General features: G+C 39.0%; 10 protein-coding genes across 13 annotated transcripts; 5 read left to right on the top strand and 5 right to left on the bottom strand.

The window, feature by feature from the left end:
• Positions 1–398: 398 nt before the first annotated feature.
• On the bottom strand, positions 399–1,538 carry LOC17887636 (F-box/LRR-repeat/kelch-repeat protein At2g29770). The gene has a single exon (XM_006296232.1). The coding sequence runs from the start codon at positions 1,536–1,538 to the stop codon at positions 399–401; it is 1,140 nt and encodes a 379-aa protein (XP_006296294.1).
• Positions 1,539–2,553: 1,015 nt separating this feature from the next.
• LOC17889820 (putative F-box/kelch-repeat protein At2g29810) lies at positions 2,554–8,040 on the bottom strand. 4 transcript variants are annotated; one of them, XM_023785089.1, is made up of 3 exons: positions 7,363–8,040; positions 2,788–3,087; positions 2,554–2,688 (listed from the first exon to the last, which is right to left on the bottom strand). In XM_023785089.1, the coding sequence occupies exons 1-3, from the start codon at positions 8,038–8,040 to the stop codon at positions 2,554–2,556; spliced, it is 1,113 nt and encodes a 370-aa protein (XP_023640857.1). The 4 variants fall into 4 exon arrangements, with proteins under 4 accessions (XP_023640857.1, XP_023640855.1, XP_023640856.1 ...); XM_023785087.1 differs by having other exon boundaries at positions 2,554–3,087; XM_023785088.1 differs by lacking the exons at positions 2,554–2,688; positions 2,788–3,087 and having other exon boundaries at positions 6,835–7,931; positions 7,989–8,040.
• On the bottom strand, positions 4,008–5,180 carry LOC17890139. Its single transcript, XM_006296250.2, has 5 exons — positions 5,047–5,180; positions 4,779–4,959; positions 4,471–4,695; positions 4,265–4,384; positions 4,008–4,148 (listed from the first exon to the last, which is right to left on the bottom strand). Exons 1-5 carry the CDS (start codon positions 5,127–5,129, stop codon positions 4,008–4,010), a joined length of 750 nt encoding a protein of 249 aa, XP_006296312.1. The 5' UTR covers positions 5,130–5,180.
• A 214-nt stretch (positions 8,041–8,254) lies between the features above and the next one.
• On the top strand, positions 8,255–9,532 carry LOC17889534 (acyl-coenzyme A thioesterase 13). The gene is made up of 3 exons (XM_006295085.2): positions 8,255–8,477; positions 8,885–9,025; positions 9,115–9,532. The coding sequence occupies exons 1-3, from the start codon at positions 8,283–8,285 to the stop codon at positions 9,256–9,258; spliced, it is 480 nt and encodes a 159-aa protein (XP_006295147.1). The 5' UTR covers positions 8,255–8,282; the 3' UTR covers positions 9,259–9,532.
• A 609-nt stretch (positions 9,533–10,141) lies between these two features.
• Positions 10,142–10,453, bottom strand: LOC17890268 (putative F-box protein At1g50870). The gene has a single exon (XM_006295620.1). It carries the CDS (start codon positions 10,451–10,453, stop codon positions 10,142–10,144), a length of 312 nt encoding a protein of 103 aa, XP_006295682.1.
• Positions 10,454–10,910: 457 nt separating this feature from the next.
• On the top strand, positions 10,911–12,545 carry LOC17888571 (proliferating cell nuclear antigen 2). The gene is made up of 4 exons (XM_006294748.2): positions 10,911–11,329; positions 11,740–11,892; positions 11,995–12,092; positions 12,189–12,545. The coding sequence occupies exons 1-4, from the start codon at positions 11,011–11,013 to the stop codon at positions 12,408–12,410; spliced, it is 792 nt and encodes a 263-aa protein (XP_006294810.1). The 5' UTR covers positions 10,911–11,010; the 3' UTR covers positions 12,411–12,545.
• Positions 12,546–12,655: 110 nt separating this feature from the next.
• LOC111828547 (proliferating cell nuclear antigen 2-like) lies at positions 12,656–13,611 on the top strand. The gene is made up of 4 exons (XM_023784604.1): positions 12,656–12,846; positions 13,106–13,333; positions 13,414–13,461; positions 13,607–13,611. Exons 1-4 carry the CDS (start codon positions 12,681–12,683, stop codon positions 13,609–13,611), a joined length of 447 nt encoding a protein of 148 aa, XP_023640372.1. The 5' UTR covers positions 12,656–12,680.
• On the top strand, positions 13,456–13,832 carry LOC17889033 (proliferating cell nuclear antigen 2). Its single transcript, XM_023783664.1, has 2 exons — positions 13,456–13,514; positions 13,607–13,832. The coding sequence occupies exon 2, from the start codon at positions 13,631–13,633 to the stop codon at positions 13,826–13,828; it is 198 nt and encodes a 65-aa protein (XP_023639432.1). The 5' UTR covers positions 13,456–13,514; positions 13,607–13,630; the 3' UTR covers positions 13,829–13,832.
• A 25-nt stretch (positions 13,833–13,857) lies between these two features.
• LOC17889501 (cytosolic enolase 3) lies at positions 13,858–17,478 on the bottom strand. Its single transcript, XM_006294068.2, has 13 exons — positions 17,240–17,478; positions 16,946–17,100; positions 16,580–16,754; positions 16,380–16,451; positions 16,177–16,293; positions 15,940–16,020; positions 15,767–15,843; positions 15,540–15,643; positions 15,222–15,320; positions 15,035–15,120; positions 14,751–14,837; positions 14,429–14,626; positions 13,858–14,091 (listed from the first exon to the last, which is right to left on the bottom strand). Exons 1-13 carry the CDS (start codon positions 17,342–17,344, stop codon positions 14,020–14,022), a joined length of 1,428 nt encoding a protein of 475 aa, XP_006294130.1. The 5' UTR covers positions 17,345–17,478; the 3' UTR covers positions 13,858–14,019.
• A 501-nt stretch (positions 17,479–17,979) lies between these two features.
• On the top strand, positions 17,980–20,314 carry LOC17890420 (tubulin beta-7 chain). The gene is made up of 3 exons (XM_006294148.2): positions 17,980–18,461; positions 18,670–18,939; positions 19,431–20,314. The coding sequence occupies exons 1-3, from the start codon at positions 18,068–18,070 to the stop codon at positions 20,114–20,116; spliced, it is 1,350 nt and encodes a 449-aa protein (XP_006294210.1). The 5' UTR covers positions 17,980–18,067; the 3' UTR covers positions 20,117–20,314.
• Positions 20,315–20,414: the final 100 nt, after the last annotated feature.

Here is a 20,414-nt window from a genome sequence, read left to right as displayed (position 1 = left end):
CTTTTTTATTAGGTAACTCAAATGGGGGTCTTAAAACATATTACTGCAACTGCACAAAAACCCAAAATATAGCCAAACTAAAGATGCATTTCTACAAGTCCCGTAAGAGTTTTTGTATAAAGGCTAAAACAAGAAATGACATATTGTGAACAAAGCTATATAAAGACGAGTTACTCTAAAATGTCACAGCTTCTGCACCGCTTTTTGCTTCATAATTTGCTCTCACATCAACAAGCTGCTAAAACACAGTAGATGTATATAAGAAGATCCTTCACCTGCAAGTTAATGAAAAGCCTAAATAAGACTTGAGGCTACAGAAAATGTCATATCATCATCAATAGTCGATGCTCATGAAAGATTAACATACCTTCAACTGCAAGAAACCATCCCACGAACCATCAAAACGCAACAGAGCGACAAAGATCAATGGAAAGCGAGTCCATGGATTTAAGCACTACCGATCTTGATGCAACCTCCCCCCAAACCTCACCTCCTTCACGTCTTTCTACTGTAATCTCTATGCACCAAACATGTTTAGAACCATGCCTGTTGCAAGTATTAGCCAAAACCACCAACTTCCCACCAACATTCGCCAATTTACACTTATGATAATTGAGCCTAGGCAAATGAAATACACCTTCCACACGTTTCCAAAACGACTCATTCGGATCATACACCAATAGTTCACAAAAAGGATTAATACTATACAACAAATCCTCAATGACACAAGACGACGGGTGCCAATATCTAACCAACGCACTTGAATCTCCCCATGACTCCCATGTACCTTGTCTTGGTTCGTAAGCCAAACAACACTCAGGATCCGAAATGTAAATCTTCTCTTGCATCACCACATATGTCAGAAACCCTCCTTCTTCCATACTAGAGTTGTATTCGTATGGACCAGCAACACTACTCCAAACCCCAGTATCTATATCGAACACCTCGATCCAGTTATCATCTCTCTGCTCGCAACCTCCTATCACATAAATCTTTCTATCGATTACTCCTGCGGCTGGGGAGCTGCGAGCCCTCTGCATTCCAGGGAGCGAGCGACACTGATGAAATCTGCAGTCGATGATGTACACGTTCGATGTGGGATGATCGCATCCGCCGATCACATACATATCGTACCCGACTGTGACTACAGCAGATCCAGGCTGCATGAGACTCATAGGAGGAAGTGAACTCAGTCGTAAAGAGATCTTTCTTGAGACGTTACGATTGAGAATGTACCAGGTCGGGTCAAACTCATAACTAACATAAGGGAGTCGGATCAAAGCGTAAAGAACCGGTTCGGTGAGGCCGAGTTGCAAGCGCCTTTGGTAGAGTTCCGGCGAAGAGATGACGTAACGAAAGGTTCTGGAGAAGAGAGATAGCTTCGGGTAGTGACATCTCTTGACGAGTAAGAGGATGCTTTCGGCGAGTTCTTCCGGGATGGGTAGAAGACTCGGAGCAAGATTCTCTTCTTCTTGCGGTTTCTTGTTTGGATCGCCGCCGTTAGAGCCGTCGTCGGAAGTTTCAGAGATTATAGCCATCGCCGTCCGTGTGAAGTCTTTCAGAAGCTAGCAATGAATTAACTGAAAGGGAGAAGACTAAACGTAGATTTTTGAAAGAAGCTGTATTATAATGAAACCATAATGAATATATATAAATCATAATGTTATATGTTTACGTTTGTTCGTTACTCTCTCATTTCATTTTTATTTTCTTCTTTAAACGAATTCGATAATATTAACTGAAATATTTATAATGACTTTAAAGCTTAACCCAAAGATAAAGTCATTAAAATGTCAAAGTCCAAAGATAAAAGTCATTACAACAACGAAATATTATTGAAATTTTTTATTAACTTGACTTTATTCAGTTATTTTCTAAATATTAAAATTTATTCTTGAACGATTATTATTATTTTTTACAACCTCATTATTAATTAATTAATTTTAGTATATCTTAGTTTAGTGACTTGGACCTCCTCTCTACCGGTAAAGTAAACCGGTTTGTTTTGCTCCATTTTCACATCTCTGAGCCAAGATTTCATATTGCTCATGTACTTGACTGAAAGCACAGTGTGAGTCTTTTAAAGTGTTAAAAAGAGAGCAGTGTTTCATAAGATCTCGGTTACAGACAAATAACATACAAAATGTTTTAACTTTGCTTCATCTCCAATCCAAACCAAAGTATTCATATTGCTCATATAGTAGAAGCAGAATTATATAGTATCTCACAAAACAGAAAGAGCCAGAAACTAGCTATAAACCAAAGATGCATTATTTCAACAAGAATCTTAAGTACAAAGAGTGGCCAACTCTACACAAGGCCTATTCTGTTAAGAAGGAAGACTAGTTACTTTCCAAGGTATCAGAGATATAACAGCTTCTAGCATCACTTTTGCTCTCACAAAGCTTCTCAAACAGTAGATGTAATAAAAGGCCCTTCACCTGCAAGTTCATGAAAGCCAAATTAAGACTTGATTCTCAAGAAAATAGTCCATGCACAACAAAGATTAACATACCTTCAACGGCAAGAAACCATTCCACAGAGCACAGATCATCAAAACGTAACAGAGCTGCAAAGATCAATATAAGGCGAGTTCTCGGATCTAAGCACAGGCGTCACTGAAACGACCTTCCCCCAAATCTCACCTCTTTCACGTCTTTCTAACACTATCTCTATGCACCAAGTATCATTATACGGTCTGTGAGTAGTGCCAAAAACCATCAACTTCCCACCCAAATTGGCCATTTTACACTCAAAGTATTTGAGGTAAGGCAGACGATTTACACCCTTGAGAGGAGACCAAACCATTTCATCTGGATCATATACCAGTATAGGATGTCTAAGAACACACCGTGGATCAAAGCAATACAGGAGATCCTCAATCACACAACACGGCTTGCGCCAAAAGTACATCAACTTAGATCCAAGTTCCCATGATTGCCATGTACCTTGTCTTGGTTCGTAAACCAAACCACGCATAGCATCCAAAATGTATATCCTATCTTGCATCACCACAGACGTCACAAACCCTCCTCCTGGCATACTAGAATTGCAATCGGATGGATCAGGCACACTACTCCAAGTCCTCTTCTCTACATCGAACACTTCGATCCTTTTGTATTCATTTATTTTGTATTCATTTATTTTTCCTTTTAAAAATTTAATACATTATCATCTAATTTTAATATTTTTGTAATGGTTTATTTTATTTTCTTTTTCTTCCTTCAGTGTTTTATAATGTGTCAAACGTCTCTCAACGTGACTCACAAGCCACTCTGTTCTCTCTATTTAGAAACTCTAGTTTGTGTTTCAAATGTTGTTTTTATAGGCACTAAAGGATAGCATTTTTAGAGATCATATAGTTTATGAATTAATATGTAACAGTATAGTGAGAGAGAGTGTATAGGTTTCTTGAGTGTGTGTTTGGCAGAGTGTATAAAACCCATGTGTATAAAACCCGTGTACATGCAGCTAAAAACAGTTGCCAGCTCTAACAAGTTTCTGAGTGACTTTGTTTCATACTTACTCACCTGCAAGTCTACCAAAGCCTAAATAAGACTTGAGGCTCAAGAAAACGTTTGAAACTTAGTAACTCATCATCAAAGATTAAGATACCTTGTTGCAGCTGCAAACGAATCATCAAACCTTAAACAGTTCGAGAAATCTCAATGAACGGCCACTTTGAATGATGAATACACAGGCGATACTGATTCGACCTTATTTATACTAAGCATCATAATGCTCATAAACTATAGGAAAGTTAAGTTACCATAGGAAAGTTTTAAGTTACCATAGGAAAGGTTTAGAAGATCATAAACTATTTATTTATATAAAGCATCATAATGCTCTTAGACAGACCAAGGAAACATGTTTCCCTGAATCGTCAAAGGTTAGTTAGAGTAGAGAGATGTATTTACAGCATCAACAAGATTACTTATTAATTATTAATATAGATATACTTTTTTATATTTGGATGCTGCATGCTTAGTGTTTCTCTGTAACTCTTTCTACTGGATGTTGAGATCGAAGTCGTGCTTGATCCAAGTCCATCCACCAAGGTCCACGAATCTCTCAACGAACATCACTTTCCCAGTGCGTGTAACCGCTAATGCTGTCGTACTAGTTGTTCCAAAGCGTTGCGTTCCAAGCTGAATCGAAATGGAAAAATAAAGAGATTAACTAACTAATTAATGATGGTATAGGAGAATATGAATCATAGAAACGTTATATATATATATATATATATATATATCAAATCTCTTACTTTATGGTTCGGATGCTCAGCTATAGATTCAAGAAACAGCCCGGCTTCAGTTGCTCTCCTAGCCATCTCATCAAGCGCTGGTAGGTCATCGTGATTAAAAAAGTCTCTCATTTGTAAATCCTGCAAAGTAAAAAAGAGAAATGAGAGTTTTTGAAAGAGCTACAAAAATATACGAAAAAGAAACAAGACACTAGTAACTTGATTACCCTGACAGAGATTGTGGAGTCGAGACCGCCGTCAGGAGAAAGTGTGTGCAGACCAAACGAAACGGGTTGTATCATGACATACGGATCATCTAGAACAGGTTTCCTCATATGAACCATTGAATTGGAAGCCATGTCCGCGACTATAAGGCTATAGGACCACCCTTTTTGTGAATCCACGTCACGCTCTGTCACATGCATGGCAAAGTCCTGTGGACTCATATTGCCCTGCAACCAAAACAGAGAGTTCTGTGGATATCCAATATGTTTTGTATAAAAATATGCAAACAACAAAAAGAAATGAAACAAACCTCCACGAATTCAATGGGATACAGCTCGCAGCCGCGGTCTGGAACAACTTGGTCTAGCAACAACGTTTTACTCATGAGAAAAGCAACACGGCCTCCTCGAGAAATAGCCAACCACGTTCCTTTGTTATCTGCGCTCCGACCACTCAAAATCTGGCCATTCCACGAACCCCCATTTATGACCCTGTTAATCCCATCAGACCAAATAAATTAGAAGAGTCATCAAGAAGAGCCAAGAAAGTTAAACGTCGAATCAAAATATTAAACTTGCCTGTTTCCCCAGTTGTCTCTGTTCATCAGCAACACCAGTTGGTTGTTGCCTTCCTCTGCCCAGTTGAATCCTACGATCCCCATTTTCTTGAAAAGAAGATATAAGTTTGCTTTACAATTTGAATCTTTTGCTCTGTGTTGTTTCTTTTGTTGTGATGTTTTGAGTTGTGAACCCCATCTCTGTTTTTATAGCAGAGAGATGATGATCTCTCCTCTGCTTTTTTTCCTTTACTTGTTCTTCTTCCCAACGTAACCACTAACTCTACGCGCTTAAGAGCTTCTTTATCCAAATTTGGATATAGCCTTTTGCTGTTGTCTCTCACTATCATACTCTCTCCCTCCCTCATTGACTAACCCATGAGCCGTGTCTTTGTGTGTGTGGTGCATTTTATATTTACAGATGTAAAACAAAACAAAGTGGTTTCTAATAGCACGAATGAGCTATTGTAAGTAAAAGGGAAGATGCATCGTTTCAATATTTTCAACATTATTATTCTACATTTGCTCTATAGCTTTTTTGGGTGTTGAAAAGATTGAGTGATGGTCGAGTCATGTGTATGGTGGAAAACGATCAAGAATTATTAATTTTACTATACTAAGAATATACAAGAAGTGGTTTCTAGTAGAGAACACAAGTTTAGGAAGTCAAATCCAAACTATACTTTGGTCTTTAGCTAGCTTTGGTGTTGGTAGTATCGATTCTAGTGTAAAGGAGGAGTCATATGTGTGTATGTGCAACAATATTAGAAAATACTTTTTCTACTAATTTGAGAGAAATTGAAACGAAGACTTTATAGAAAAACACGATGGAGATGTTGACGTGGCACTAGGTTGTGTGATTTCTTTATTTTTGTATGGTGAAAGAGATTTTTATTCGTCAACATTTTAACAAGATCAAAATGTCATAAAAGCCATATTTTTGATCTCCTTATTTGCTCTTAGATGAACTAATTTTAAAACGATTGGTTTGGGAGAAATTGTTGAGTATAATATTTGAGCTCCTCTTGCTTTGTTGCTTCGTTTATATTCATTGTTCAATTAATTAAGGTTTTTTGATGTGCAAGGCAGTGCTTATTGCCTGAATTGATTACAGCTTATTTCTAAGTTAGGATTAGAACTTAATTATGTGGTAACAGAGAGATTAAATCTTAAGATTAATTAGACTTCATATTGCGATCATGTATACACTTGATACAAATTACATGATTCTCTGTGCATATACAGATAGCTTCATGAACTTTTGTATTTTTTCACTTTCATATTGTAAGCTTAAGTCACATTGTTTTGCTTTCATCTCTAAACCCAAATTTCATACTCTGCTCATATGGTAGAAGCATAGGCTTTCCTTAAATCTGATTGTGATTACTTGCAGAACAGCGCAGAAGAATTATGTATATCTAAAAGCATACAAAATGAACTTGAGACAAGTGCAACTGCATTCCTAAAACCCCCAGAAGATGCATTTCAACAAGTTTCCTACAAGTTTTTGTATATAAAGACAGCTAAAAGAGTGGCCTATCTCTACACAACGCTGATCTGTAAGAGTGTTGAGCACAAAGGTTAAGAAGGACGAGTTACTACTTTAGGATAACATGCGTACGATGTAACAGCTTCTGAGCTACTTTTCTCTGATACCAACAAGCTGCTCAAACAGTAGATGTAATAGCACCCCTGCAAGTTCATGCATGAAAAGCCTAGATAAGACTTGAGGCTAAAGAAAACGTTTGAAACATCATAACTCATCATCAAAGACTAATTAACATACCTTGTTGCAGCTGCAAACGAATCATCAAACCGTAACAGTTCGAGAAATCTCAATGAAAGGCCACTTGAATGATGAATACACAGGCGATACTGATTCGACCTTCCCCAAAATATCACCATCTTCACGTTTCTCCAAGGCCACCTCTACGCACCAAACATCTATTCCCAAGTGATAATACGGTCTCTGACAAGGACCCAAAATCACCAACTTCCCACCAAAACTTGCCATTTTAGACTCAATATAAACGAGACTAGGCAAATGATCTACACCCTTGACAGGTCTCCAAACCATATCCCTTGGATCATACACGACAATGAGAGACCCAAGACTCCACAGAGTATCAATGGCATATAAAAAATCATCAACCACACAAGACGACGCATGCCAAAAATCCCTCTGTGTACTTCCAATGCCCCAACTTCCCCATCTACGTCGTCTTGGATCGTAAGCAAAACAATACTCATCATCCAAAACGTAGATCTTATCATCCAAAACCACATGTATAAGAAACATTCCACTAGAACTAGCAAAGGGAATGTATGGACCAGGCACAGTTTCCCAAACCCCATTCTCTACGTCAAACACTTCCACCCAATCATTATATCGTTTCTTGCGACCTCCCACTACGTAAATCTTTCCATCAATCACTCCGGAGGCAGCGTAGCAACGTTCCCTTTTCATACTCTTGACACATTCCCACTTATGAAATCTACAGTCGATGACAATCACTGTCTTTATCGGTTGGTTTACTCCGGTGCAACCACCCATAACGTAAATCTTGTGTCCTATTGTGACGGCAGTGCATCCAGGAAACATCGGAGGAAGTGAAGTGACTCTGCTTAAACGTAATGAGATGTTGCTCCGATGGAGTATATACCAGCTTGGAGGGTCAAAAGGTGGCGACGAGATCAAGGTATAAAGAACCGGTTCAGTCACGCCTAGGTCCGAGCGTGTTACGAAGAGTTGCTCCGATGAGATTACGTCACGGAAGGCTTTAGAGAGTAGAGATAGCCTCGGGTAATGGCATCTTTGGACGCGTGCGACGGTGATTTCACAGAGTTCTTCAGGGATGTATGGAGTAACGTGATCAAGATTCTCTACTTCTTCTTCTTCTTGATCGTCTTCTTTCGCTTTCTCGTCTTGATACTCTTCTTCTTTTACTACTTTCTGATTCTTGCTTGGACCGCCACTGTAAGAGACGTTGTCGGAAGTTTCAGAGATTATAGCCATCGCCGTCGCAGTGTGTGAAGGCTTCAGCTGCAACGAATTAACTGAAAGTGTGACTATAAAAACTAGACTTTTAAAAATAGTTGTGGTTTGTGTATTTAATACAGAAGAGCCGAACGACGTCGTATTAACGATTGTATAATGGGCCTAAAAGCCCAAATAAAGTTTCTGAAACTGAATAAATGTGTTTATTTATCCAAAAAAAAATAAAGTGGAATTGGGAGTGGAGGAAATTAGAATTGAGGATGACGACGATGGAGAAAATTCGGGAGTATTTGCAACTGAGCGATGAGGTTGACGACGGTGAGGCACCGAGAGTGGAAGAGTTTTCATGGAAAGGTAAAAGCTTCTACGAGGATTTCAGCCTCAGAGGAATCCGAGTGAACCGGGTCGACCCGGGTTTCATTTCCTGCTCTTTCAAGGTCCCTCTTCGTTTGACGGTTCGTCTCTCTCTCTCTCTCTCAAGTCTCAATCGTTGACTTTGTTAAGATTCAAAATGGTTATTAAGTCAATGAGGAACACAGAAGTAGCGTCATACGGTTTAAGGAAATGGATAATTTGAGGTTTTAAGATTAGAATTTGGTTAATAGGAATAGTAGTGTTTGATGATCCGAATTGGTTTCTTGGGGACTTGTGAGCAGAATCAAGGAGAAGAAGAGTTCCTTTAGTATATATACTAGCCTGGACTTGCTTTTGTTGTTTTGTATTTGAGACCTGTGTTTATGTTTTTTATGGTGGTTCTTTGACACTTGATCAGAATCATGATAATATGGTTAATATAGAATAGCTTGGATTCGTTGTTTTTCCTATAAGACGGTATTGATCACTTTAAGGTTGGTAATTGCAGGATAGAGACAGGAATCTAGCTAATGGTGCGATTGCAAATCTTGTGGATGAAGTTGGTGGAGCGCTTGTACAAGTTGTAAGCTTACCACTGTCTGTATCAGTGGACATGTCTATTGCATTTCTTTCTAAAGCTAAGCTCGGTGTAAGTCTGCTCAACTTTATGTTATTGTTTTATTTTACTGTTGCTGAAAGGTCATAGAGAGATGATTTGAAATGGAAATATATTTTCAGGAGGAGTTGGAGATAACGTCGAGATTGTTAGGCGAGAGAGGACCTTATAAAGGAACACTTGTTGTAGTGAGAAACAAGAGGACCGGAGAGATTATAGCAGAAGGTCGACATTCTTTGTTTGGCAGACAAGCTAGTAAGCTCTGAGAGTCTGAGGTCGAATTTTTCTTTTGGCATTATAACAATCTTTAAGATGATAGGGCTTTAGCTATCTTTTGGCAGAAGTGTTTCACAGTTATGTCTGTTTTCAATGATAGGGTTATGGTTAAGGTAAAATTTGGCTTGGTTCTGTTAGGTTGTTTTCATCTTTCTGGTTGTGTAATCTTAAACCCTTGTAGGTAGCTTATGACGATAATACCAAATCACTGTTCAGTAAACTGTAATTTGATTGTTATGGTGATGAAAATGGTAATCTGTCTCATCTATCCAAAATCAAATGCTGTGATTTAGGAAATCCGTTATCTATGGTTTCAGCTTGACTTTAACGTAAGCATTAGGAGATGGTGTACATCACCTTCCACACTACCTGGGAAAGTGGTAGAGAACGAACCACCTTTGCCGGACCTTGAGAATTAGGAGATCGTGTACATGCAGCATGAATCTTCCACACTACATGGGAAAGAGACTAAAGCCAGGCTTGTGGTGGGACAGGGGAGGCTTCTGATTTGAAGCAAGGAAATGAAATTTATGACATCATCCAAACAGACTGAACAACCCATAACTGGCAGCATCTGAGGAAAAGCATACACAGAAACGACAGGTGCCAAGAAAGCCGGTGGAATCAGACATCTCAGAATCCTCGACAAGGCTGTATATAAGAGAACCAAACCTGAGGCAGATCCTGACACAGAGGATGCTGTTAACATCAATAACATGACTAGCACAGGCTAATCCAAAATGTTGGGAAGGATTCAAATAAAGGACTGATAGATAACATTATGAAAAGAAAAAAGCCATCCGCCAAGGATTGTTATTACAAGAAATAGTAAAATTTAATTGTGCCAAGGAAAAGAAAGATAAATAAATAGTGTTACACAGACAAGAGACTCTCAACGTGATCGGGAAACGTAGACAGGGCATATAGTTCTTTGTTTCCAAGACCATGACGACGCCTAAATTCGTCGTCTGCAAGCCCTTGATCAATGACTCTTCTAACGGTGTTCCTGTCTGGATTGAAATAAAGAGCATGAAACGGACCAAACCAAGAAGATGGGGCATAAACGAACTCACCAGCTGATGTCACACCCTTAAGACATAATGAGGTTTTCGAAATTGGATCCTCGAGAGGAAAAGGTAGAGAAAAACGTTTAAACGACCACTCATGTCTCTCTGCATCCTCCATTGATATAAATTGATATCGTTAAATAATATCAGTAGTGTATATATAGGTTTAAGAAAAATTCGAAACGGAAATTGAACTACACTTTTCAAAATAACGTCCTTATGAGATCTTAATGCAAATCTAGACCAAAGACCAAAGTAAAAACATACTAAACCGGTATAAACCGACCCATAGACCAGATTTTTTTTTGTCGTGAGACCAGATATATTGGCTCTTTTAATATTATTTCGGTTACATGGTTGGGCTGTTTTAACGAGGCATGATGAATATGTGAGGCCCATTTTAGAAAGCCTTTTTAGGTGGTGGTGCACCGAAATAACGATACGGGATCACACAGGTGATAATTCATCTTCATCCACTAAATCCATAGGCGGGAACAAAATACCCTAAATTGGCTAAATGGCGCCACAAAACCACGGCTTATAATATCCGATTCCCGCTACAAATTGCAATAGTCTCTCAGAACTTTTCGTTTTCAAGAACCCTAAAAACCCTAATCGAACGTTTCGTCAGAAACTCTTAAGCTTTCGGATAATTTCACAGAGGAGAAGAAGAAGATGTTGGAGCTTCGTTTGGTTCAAGGTTCTCTACTGAAGAAGGTTCTTGAAGCGGTTAAGGATCTGGTGAACGATGCGAACTTCGACTGTTCCAGCACAGGGTTCTCGCTCCAGGCCATGGACTCGAGCCACGTCGCGTTGGTGTCTCTTCTGCTTAGATCTGAAGGTTTCGAGCACTACAGGTGCGATAGGAACATCTCTATGGGTATGAATCTTGGTAACATGTCCAAGATGCTGAAATGTGCTGGGAATGATGATATCATCACCATCAAGGCCGATGATGGTAGCGACACTGTCACTTTCATGTTTGAAAGCCCCAGTAAGTTCTTCATTTTACCCAAATCGATTTGTGTTGTTAGGGTTTTGTTTTAATGTCGTTGATGAAGCTGCTTGTGGTTTTTAGGTTTCATTTGGGTAAAAAACTAGGATTAGTAGAGTGAAGAGAATGATTCAGTCCGTTTCTTGGAATGTATAACTTGCAAGTGAATTGGGTTTCTTGGGTTAGATTTATCTTCGTTAGGGATTTGTTTTTGTGTAGTTGATGATGCTAATAGTGACCTGATTCTGTAGCTTGCTAGAAACTAGATTGATGAGAATGAGTTCATTCCAATTTGTTTTCAGAACGTGTATAGTCTCAAGCTTGAAAGTGAATGGGGTTTATTGATTTGGTTTAAGATAACAGAAGAAGTTGTTTATTATCTCATGATTCGAATGTTATCTATGATGCAGCGCAAGACAAGATTGCTGACTTTGAGATGAAGCTGATGGATATCGACAGTGAGCATTTGGGAATTCCTGACGCTGAGTACCACTCAATTGTGAGAATGCCGTCTGGTGAATTTTCCAGGATATGCAAAGATCTCAGTAGCATTGGTGATACAGGTAAATGCATTTGTTTCTGTTGGTAGCCACAGTGGGGATCCTGAAATGGTCTTTTGAGTTTTACCTAATCATGATTCTGGGTTTGGTATTATGATTTTGTAGTTGTGATCTCTGTGACAAAAGAAGGGGTGAAGTTTTCAACAGCAGGTGATATCGGGACAGCAAACATTGTGCTCAGGCAGAATACTACTGTCGACAAAGTATGAACAATCACAAGTCATTCTGAAAGCTTATTTTTTGACTATCTGTCCAATACGATGTTGGGGTGACCTTATTATTGTATGTGTTTTTTGCAGCCTGAAGATGCTATTGTGATAGAGATGAACGAGCCTGTTTCACTTTCATTTGCATTGAGGTACATGAATTCCTTCACAAAGGCTACTCCATTGTCGGAAATTGTGACGATCAGTTTGTCCTCTGAGTTACCGGTTGTGGTGGAGTACAAGGTGGCTGAGATGGGTTACATTCGATACTATCTGGCACCTAAGATTGAAGAAGAAGAAGACACTAAACCCTAAGAATGATGAATGTTTCTTAGTTTGTATTTGAGTCCTTTGTTGAAAAGTCTGTCTTGATTCAGCTGTTTTCTGGATTTACTATGTTAAGGCAACGCTCAATTAGTTAATCTGATGACAAAGTTTGTGTTTTTGCAATTTGGAAAAGCTTGTTTATACTTTACATCTGTGTGTTCTTCAATATGGCCAAAATTACAAAAATATTTGAAGAAACTTGTCTGCGTAAAAAAATAAGACTCAACAATGAAGTGAGACGAGAAGTGTAACAGTTCTATGCATTTGTTTAGAGAGATTGCTTCCAGGTGCGATAGGAGGATCTTCATGATGCTGAATCTTGGTAGAATGTCCAAGTTGCTGAATTGTGCTCAAACTTATGACATCGTTACTATCAAAGCTGATGGCGGCAGTGACACTGTCACCTTCATGTTCGAGAGTCCCAGTAAGTTCTAGATTTATGTTTGCTAGAATTATGTATTTGTTGTTGACGATTATGATGATATTGATCACTTGGTTCTGTAACATATAAGTTTCATTTGCCATACACTACAGTTAGATTGTAGAAAATGATTCTGTCCATATCTTGAAATCCATATAGTGTACAAATGAATAAAGTTTCTTGATTAGTGAAAGAAAAGAGAGAAGACTTTTATGCAGACTATGTTAAAAAACATGCATAATCTTACGATTTGATGATGCAGCACAAGCCAAGATTGCAGTCTTTGAGACAAAGCTGAAGCTGATGGATATCGTCGGTAAGCAAATACGAGTTCCTGAGTACCACTCAATGGTGAGAAAGCCCTCAGGTGAATTCTCCAGGATATGCAAAGATCCCAGTAAAACAGTTCCTGAGTACCACTCAATTGTGAGAATGCCATCAGGTGAATTCTCCAGGATATGCAAAGATCTCAGTAGCATCGGTGACACAGGTTGATAAGTGGACTATTCTATGCAACTGTAATGTTGTTTCTAAATTTTCTATAAACATAAATTCTGGCTTTGATTGCAGTTGTGATCTCTGTGATGACAAAAGAAGTGGTGAGGTTTTCAACAGAAGGTGATTCCGGGACAGAGAACATTGTACTGGAGCATAATACACATGTGGACAAAGTATGAATAGTTATAAGTCATCTAAAGTTCTTTTTCTATAATCTGTCAGATACAATGTTTAAATGACTTGATGTTTTTTTGTGTGTTTGCAGCCTGAAGATGCTAATTTGATAGAGATGAACAAGCCTGTTTCTCTTTCATTGCCACTGAGGTACATGAATCTCTTCACAAAGGCAACTCCATTGTCAGAAACTGTGACAATCAGATTGTCCTCGGAGCTAGGAGTGATGGTGGAGTACAAGGTGGCTGAGATGTGTCACATTCGGTATTATTTGGCACATAAGACTGAAGATAAAGAAGACGCAAAGCCCTAAAAACACGTTTGTTTGTGGCGTCAGAAACCTTACGTTTAACACTCTTTCTGTTTGCTCTTTAATTTGGCCCCCAAAAAAAACAAAAAATCAGAACTTTTCACGACACAGAAATTTGTCTGCGGGAAAAATAAGACTCGAGAACAATGAAGTAAGACGAGAATTGTAACAATTATATCACATGCGCATTTTGTTTAGAGGGATAGCTTCCAATCTTCTCCAGCATACAGTGCTTGATCTCCAAGCTCTTCCTCGATCCGAAGCAACTACATGAAGATTCCAACAGTGATTTTCAGTTTTTATACAAAAAGTACTTTCTACAGTATACACTAAACAGGAAATGAAGAACACTATCTACCAACTAAATATATACTGGGATCATTATTATTCATTACCCACTGAGGGAAATTATTTTCTCCCTAAGCTACGGCTGCATTATCAAAAAGTCGAAGAAACTGAAACTTAGCGTAAGTTTCACATACCACAACATAACTCAGCTGATGAAAGAGATAGTCCAATGCAGTTTACTTGACGTAATTTATCATGTTCTAGAGTAATCACATAAGGGGTACTGAGGATATTAGTTTGGAAAAAGATCCAGACCTGGTTATACTTCATAGTACGTTCTCCTCTGCAAGGAGCACCAGCTTTTATCACACCTGTTGCGAGACCCACGGATAAGTCAGAGATGAAAGAGTCCTCTGTTTCTCCACATCTATGAGATGTCACCACACCCCACTGGGCATCCCTTGCCATTTTCACTACTTCAATGGCTTCTGTTACTGTACCAATCTGATTCACCTGTAGCACCATATGCACATAATATCTTTGTCAATTTTAGGCAACAGCATATCTATCATACAATACTACCACAGATAATTCATGTAAGTACATAAATAAAATAAAGTTAGAGCAGACAATAAACCTTGAGAAGAAGGGCATTACAAGAAGACTCCTGTATTGCCCGCTCCACACGTTTTGAATTTGACATCAATAAATCATCACCTACCACCTGCAAGAGTTTAGCACTGAGAAATTAGACAAGATAAACGATCGTACAAGCGTTAGACAAGGAAAATAATCGTACAAGCATAATTAAGGGTTTCACTCTTTAGATTATTATTTCTGTGAAAGAATCAGAAGACGGTTTGATTTACAACAAAACAAAAATTATGTTAAACCATTGTTAGTAGGTGAACCGAATTGGACCTGACATATTCCAAGACTGGAAAAAAACTTGGTGTGTTCCCAGTCCTCCTTGTCAAAAGGGTCTTCTATAGACACAATTGGATACTCTAACCCAACATGGAGAAAAAACAGAGGACAAGGTCTTTAGAATACTGCAAGAATACCAAAATAGACATACAAAATATCTTGCAGACAAGAACGGACATACCATCACAAAGTTCTTTGTACATTTCTATCATATCGTCTGCTGACTTGAAATTCTGCCCAGATTTATCTGGACAGTTGATATCCAGATCATACTTGGTACCTGTTCAGGATATGACCGTTTTCAAGGTAAGAAAAATCCAGGAAGAGTAAAACATGGTCAAATGTTGCAAAAAGCATGATATCTATAGGTAACACATGTATCATCATCTTTTTAATGTCACCAGCCAATTGAGGATGACAGTGCCTAGAACCAAACAAAGACTATCCATGACTAAAAAGTAACCGCACAGAACCAGTTTGCTAAGAAGCTGAGTATTACCTATACAAAAATTAGTGGCAGCAACATCGATTGCTATCTTTATCTTATCACTGTACCCAGTCCGATTGATAGCTTCTTTTACAAGCTCCAAACCTTCCTTGAGGCTGCATACAGTTGCAAAGTATATAAGGCACTAAGCCATGAAATTATAACATGGAAAAATGACGTCACAAAAATCTATTGATGCAAGCAAATTAGACATCACAGAGGAAAAAGTATGTCTGTACCTCGAGATATCTGGAGCAAGGCCACCATCTTCACCAACGTTACATCCCAAACCACCATTCTTTTCTGTAATGACAGCCTACCATAAACAGCAATAGATCACTCTCACATTTAAATACAAATTCTCAGTTGCAAATAGAAAAGTACCAGAAACCGTATATCATTGAAAGTTGACCTTTAAATGATGATACGTCTCAGATCCCCATTGCAGGGCCTCCTCAAATCTACTTGCTCCAATTGGAAGAATCATAATTTCCTAACAATATATGAACAGACAACAATAATATATGTAAATGAAACTAATTGAAAACCAAAAGCATTGTTGAAGATCTTTGAGGAACAAGACTCAAAGATGACAAAAGATATGAGGATGTCGGACATAAATGTTAATAATGAACTTAATGTTGATTACCTGAATGGCAAAAGTATTTGATGCATGCTTCCCACCACTCAAAACAGTGAAGGCAGGTACAGGTAACACCATGTTTGCTCTGCCACTAAGATCAGAAAGGTGCTTGCACAGAGGGACCTGATATCTAACTTTAATCAAGATCTCCTAACTAGACTAGGCATAAAATACATAAGATACGAGAAAATGTTGTGAAGAGTTCATACTTCCTTCTCAGCAGCTCCAGCCTTGCATGCAGCAATTGACACAGCTAGTATGGCATTAGCCCCAAGTTCATTCTGTGAGATATGTCAAATAAATAAATCACTGAAGAAAATCACAGAAAATATACAAAATTGATAGATTCCATGAACTTGTAACAATCCTAATATTTCCAACTACAAAAGGCACCAGAGTTCCCACCTACCTTCTTTTCAGTTTTGTCCAAATCTATCATTGCCTGGTCGATTTGACCTTGAAGTTTCGGGTCCATACCAATCAACGCCTCTGAAATTTTTTCATTAATGTTCTTAACAGCTTTAGCCACACTGTTTCCGAGATACATTCCTTTGTCCCCATCACGTAGTTCAATAGCTTCATATCTGGAATCAAATAAACCAGATTCATCTTAGCAGGCTTATCAGTTTAGAATATCAATAGAAACCAGGATTACGAAATGTGAAAGTCAGTCAAATCAGGATTATGCATCACCAAAATTCAAAAACACCATCACCACCAATACAGGAAGAAGTAACAATTGAAATGTCGTAGAACAATCTAATTGAATTCTCACGTTCCAGAAGAATCACCACTGGGAACAGAAGCACGAAACACGCCTTTGTTAGTGTGCAGATCCACTTCAACTGTTGGGATTCCTCTGCTATCAAGGATCTGCCTTGCTTTCACCTTCGTTATCACAGATGATACAGCTTTCTTCATATGATTAGCCTGCACTTTTCCCAATTTAAGATGATTCGCCATAAGTAAAAAAATTGGTGAATTCAAAAAAACACAAGTGAGGCTACACAATTGCACCATCGATGATGCAAGGCAAAATAATTACAGGGAAAATTCGAAGGAAACATACGATGAAGAGAACGGGATCTGAGGTTTTAGCCCTAACGGCGGCATTAACAGCGTCTTCGATTTTCCGAGAAAGCATATGCTTGTCTAAGTACTCTTGCACAGACATCTTCGTCTTCTCACTTCGTCTGATACGATATCTTCTTCTTCTTCTTCAATTCGAATCTTCTGGAAAAATTTCGATGAAAACTCTCAGCGTCAAGCAAGTTTGAATCTGACATTCATTTTCCGATTGACTGTATTTTTGGTTCGGCTCCGGTTCAGGATCCGAGAAGCATATTCAAAATCAAGACGATGACGTTTTAAAATTAATAAGAATGCGTGCCGTCTTACGCTTTTGCTAGACCACATCACTCCGTTTTCTTAACACCTAGTAAATACGGACAATACGGTATGAGTTTGCTGGGAGGAATAAAGCCCATTAACAAAATGGGCCCTTAAGAAATCTCACGTGCGTTTGCCAGGTTGGAACGGCTTTTACCTATCTCAAAGCACGTGCGGCGCCGTTTTAGTAACTGCTCCCTTAATAGAATCCAGCTGTCATTCACACAAACAGATTTACGAAATTCAAATTTTTTTAAAACGAGCCATTAATTTTTGAATTTTGCCACCCGTTGCCACCTCGATTTACGTGGCACTTTCTCCGCCGTCGATCTTATTTTGAATAACTAAATATTAGCCGTTAAAACCTCCTTTTCTTTATAAATGGACCCTTCGCTTCCTCTCTCTCCTAAAAAGATCCTCTCTGCTTCTTCTTCCCTTTTTCAAAATCTCTCTCTCTCTCTCTTGCTTTGTAGATCCAGTTTTTTTAGGGTTTTCTCTGTAAGCGAAGATGCGTGAGATTCTTCATATTCAGGGAGGTCAGTGCGGAAACCAAATCGGTTCCAAGTTCTGGGAAGTGGTTTGCGCCGAGCATGGGATCGATCAGACGGGACGGTACCAGGGAGATTCCGAGTTGCAACTTGAGAGGGTTAACGTCTACTACAACGAGGCGAGTTGTGGAAGGTACGTTCCTCGCGCTGTTCTCATGGATTTGGAGCCTGGAACCATGGACAGTGTTAGATCTGGACCGTACGGACAGATCTTTCGACCGGATAACTTCGTCTTTGGTCAGTCCGGTGCGGGGAATAACTGGGCGAAAGGTCACTACACCGAAGGCGCTGAGCTTATTGACTCGGTCCTTGATGTTGTTCGCAAAGAGGCCGAGAATTGTGACTGCCTTCAAGGTATTCTTATTCCTCTTCCTTGTTTAGATGTTTCGTCTCCTTAGGGTTTTAGATCTGTACATTTGGCTGGCGTTTGATTGTTTTAGACTTGTTGTTTCATGCGGATTATGATTTTGAAATGGTAATTGCGGATTAGGGTTTTGAAATAGTAATTGCGGATTAGGGTTTTGTTTCGTTTCCTTATGTTGTTTTGTTGTTCGGATTACAGGGTTTCAGGTGTGCCATTCCTTAGGAGGAGGAACTGGTTCTGGAATGGGAACTTTGTTGATATCGAAGATCAGGGAGGAGTACCCTGACCGTATGATGCTGACATTCTCTGTGTTCCCATCTCCTAAGGTGTCTGACACTGTTGTGGAGCCATACAACGCAACGCTATCTGTGCACCAGCTTGTTGAGAACGCTGATGAGTGTATGGTTCTTGACAACGAAGCCTTGTATGACATTTGCTTCCGTACACTCAAGCTTAGCACTCCAAGTTGTAAGTATCGCAGGGCCTTCTTAACTTTCTAATATCGATCAATACTCTTACTCTGTCTCTGTGGTTCTACTGTTTGATGCATAGTTATTCATGAGAACGATGTGTAATGTTATAATTTCAACAAGCTGGTGCCTGCTGATGTGATTATAGTGGGATTAGTCTTCTCAACGTTTCAGATCATATCATTCTTCAATCATTGCGAGGCACATGCCTCAGCTTAATCATTATCAATATTGTGCATTCATGACTAGTCTTCTCAATGTCTTATATGATATCGATCTTCAATCAATATCAATATTGTTTCTCTGTCGTTGTGGTTTTATGGTTTAATTGATTGATGCTTACTTGCATAGTTATTCATAAGGTTCTTCAGATGTTTTTTTTGTAAAGTCCTTGATATATCCTAATCAGCAAAAGTCCTTTTGTGCATTCATTATACCTACTTTGAAGCGTCACTCACTTATTTTGTGTTTGTCTTCTGAACTGTGCAGTTGGTGATCTGAACCACTTGATCTCTGCAACCATGTCTGGTGTAACCTGTTGTCTTAGGTTCCCTGGTCAATTGAACTCTGATCTTCGAAAGCTAGCTGTGAACTTGATCCCATTCCCTCGTCTTCACTTCTTCATGGTTGGGTTTGCTCCTCTCACCTCTCGTGGATCTCAGCAGTACCGCAACCTCACTGTCCCAGAACTGACCCAGCAAATGTGGGATTCCAAGAACATGATGTGTGCTGCTGACCCAAGACACGGTCGCTACCTCACTGCTTCAGCTATGTTCCGTGGAAAGATGAGCACCAAGGAGGTCGATGAACAGATGCTGAACGTACAGAACAAGAACTCTTCCTACTTTGTGGAATGGATCCCAAACAACGTCAAATCAACCGTCTGTGACATTCCCCCAACTGGTTTGAAGATGGCTTCAACGTTCATCGGTAACTCAACCTCGATTCAAGAGATGTTCAGGCGTGTCAGCGAACAGTTCACTGCTATGTTCAGGAGAAAGGCTTTCTTGCATTGGTATACAGGTGAAGGTATGGATGAAATGGAGTTCACCGAAGCTGAAAGCAACATGAACGATCTTGTCTCTGAGTATCAGCAGTATCAAGATGCCACGGCTGATGAAGAAGGAGAATATGAAGACGAAGAAGGTGAGTACGAGCAAGAAGAAGCCTATTGAAGAAACAGAACATAAGAAACAACACCTCAACTTCCTGTTGCTGTTTACTTTTTCAACTCTCTCTACTAAGTTTTTATAGTTTCTGTAACTATCGCATGCGTTATTAGTTTTATTATGTACTCTGCCTAGGCTAAGAGGATTTATCAATATTCAAACAATCTATTTCGTTAAATCAAGAAGAGGCTTCCATATTATATTCTTTGTTAAAGTTGCGTCTGTGGTTTTGTGAATTCGTCAATTACAAGTGGAGAAGACTAATATTTAAACATCTATTTGGCTAAAACAGAACAAGGATTAT

The sequence above is a fragment of the Capsella rubella genome, unplaced genomic scaffold (genome assembly GCF_000375325.1).
Source record: "Capsella rubella cultivar Monte Gargano unplaced genomic scaffold, Caprub1_0 scaffold_4, whole genome shotgun sequence".
Taxonomy (NCBI): Eukaryota; Viridiplantae; Streptophyta; class Magnoliopsida; order Brassicales; family Brassicaceae; genus Capsella; species Capsella rubella.
The sequence above is the reverse complement of the archived record's forward strand: the minus strand, read 5'-3'. Positions and strand labels throughout refer to the sequence as shown.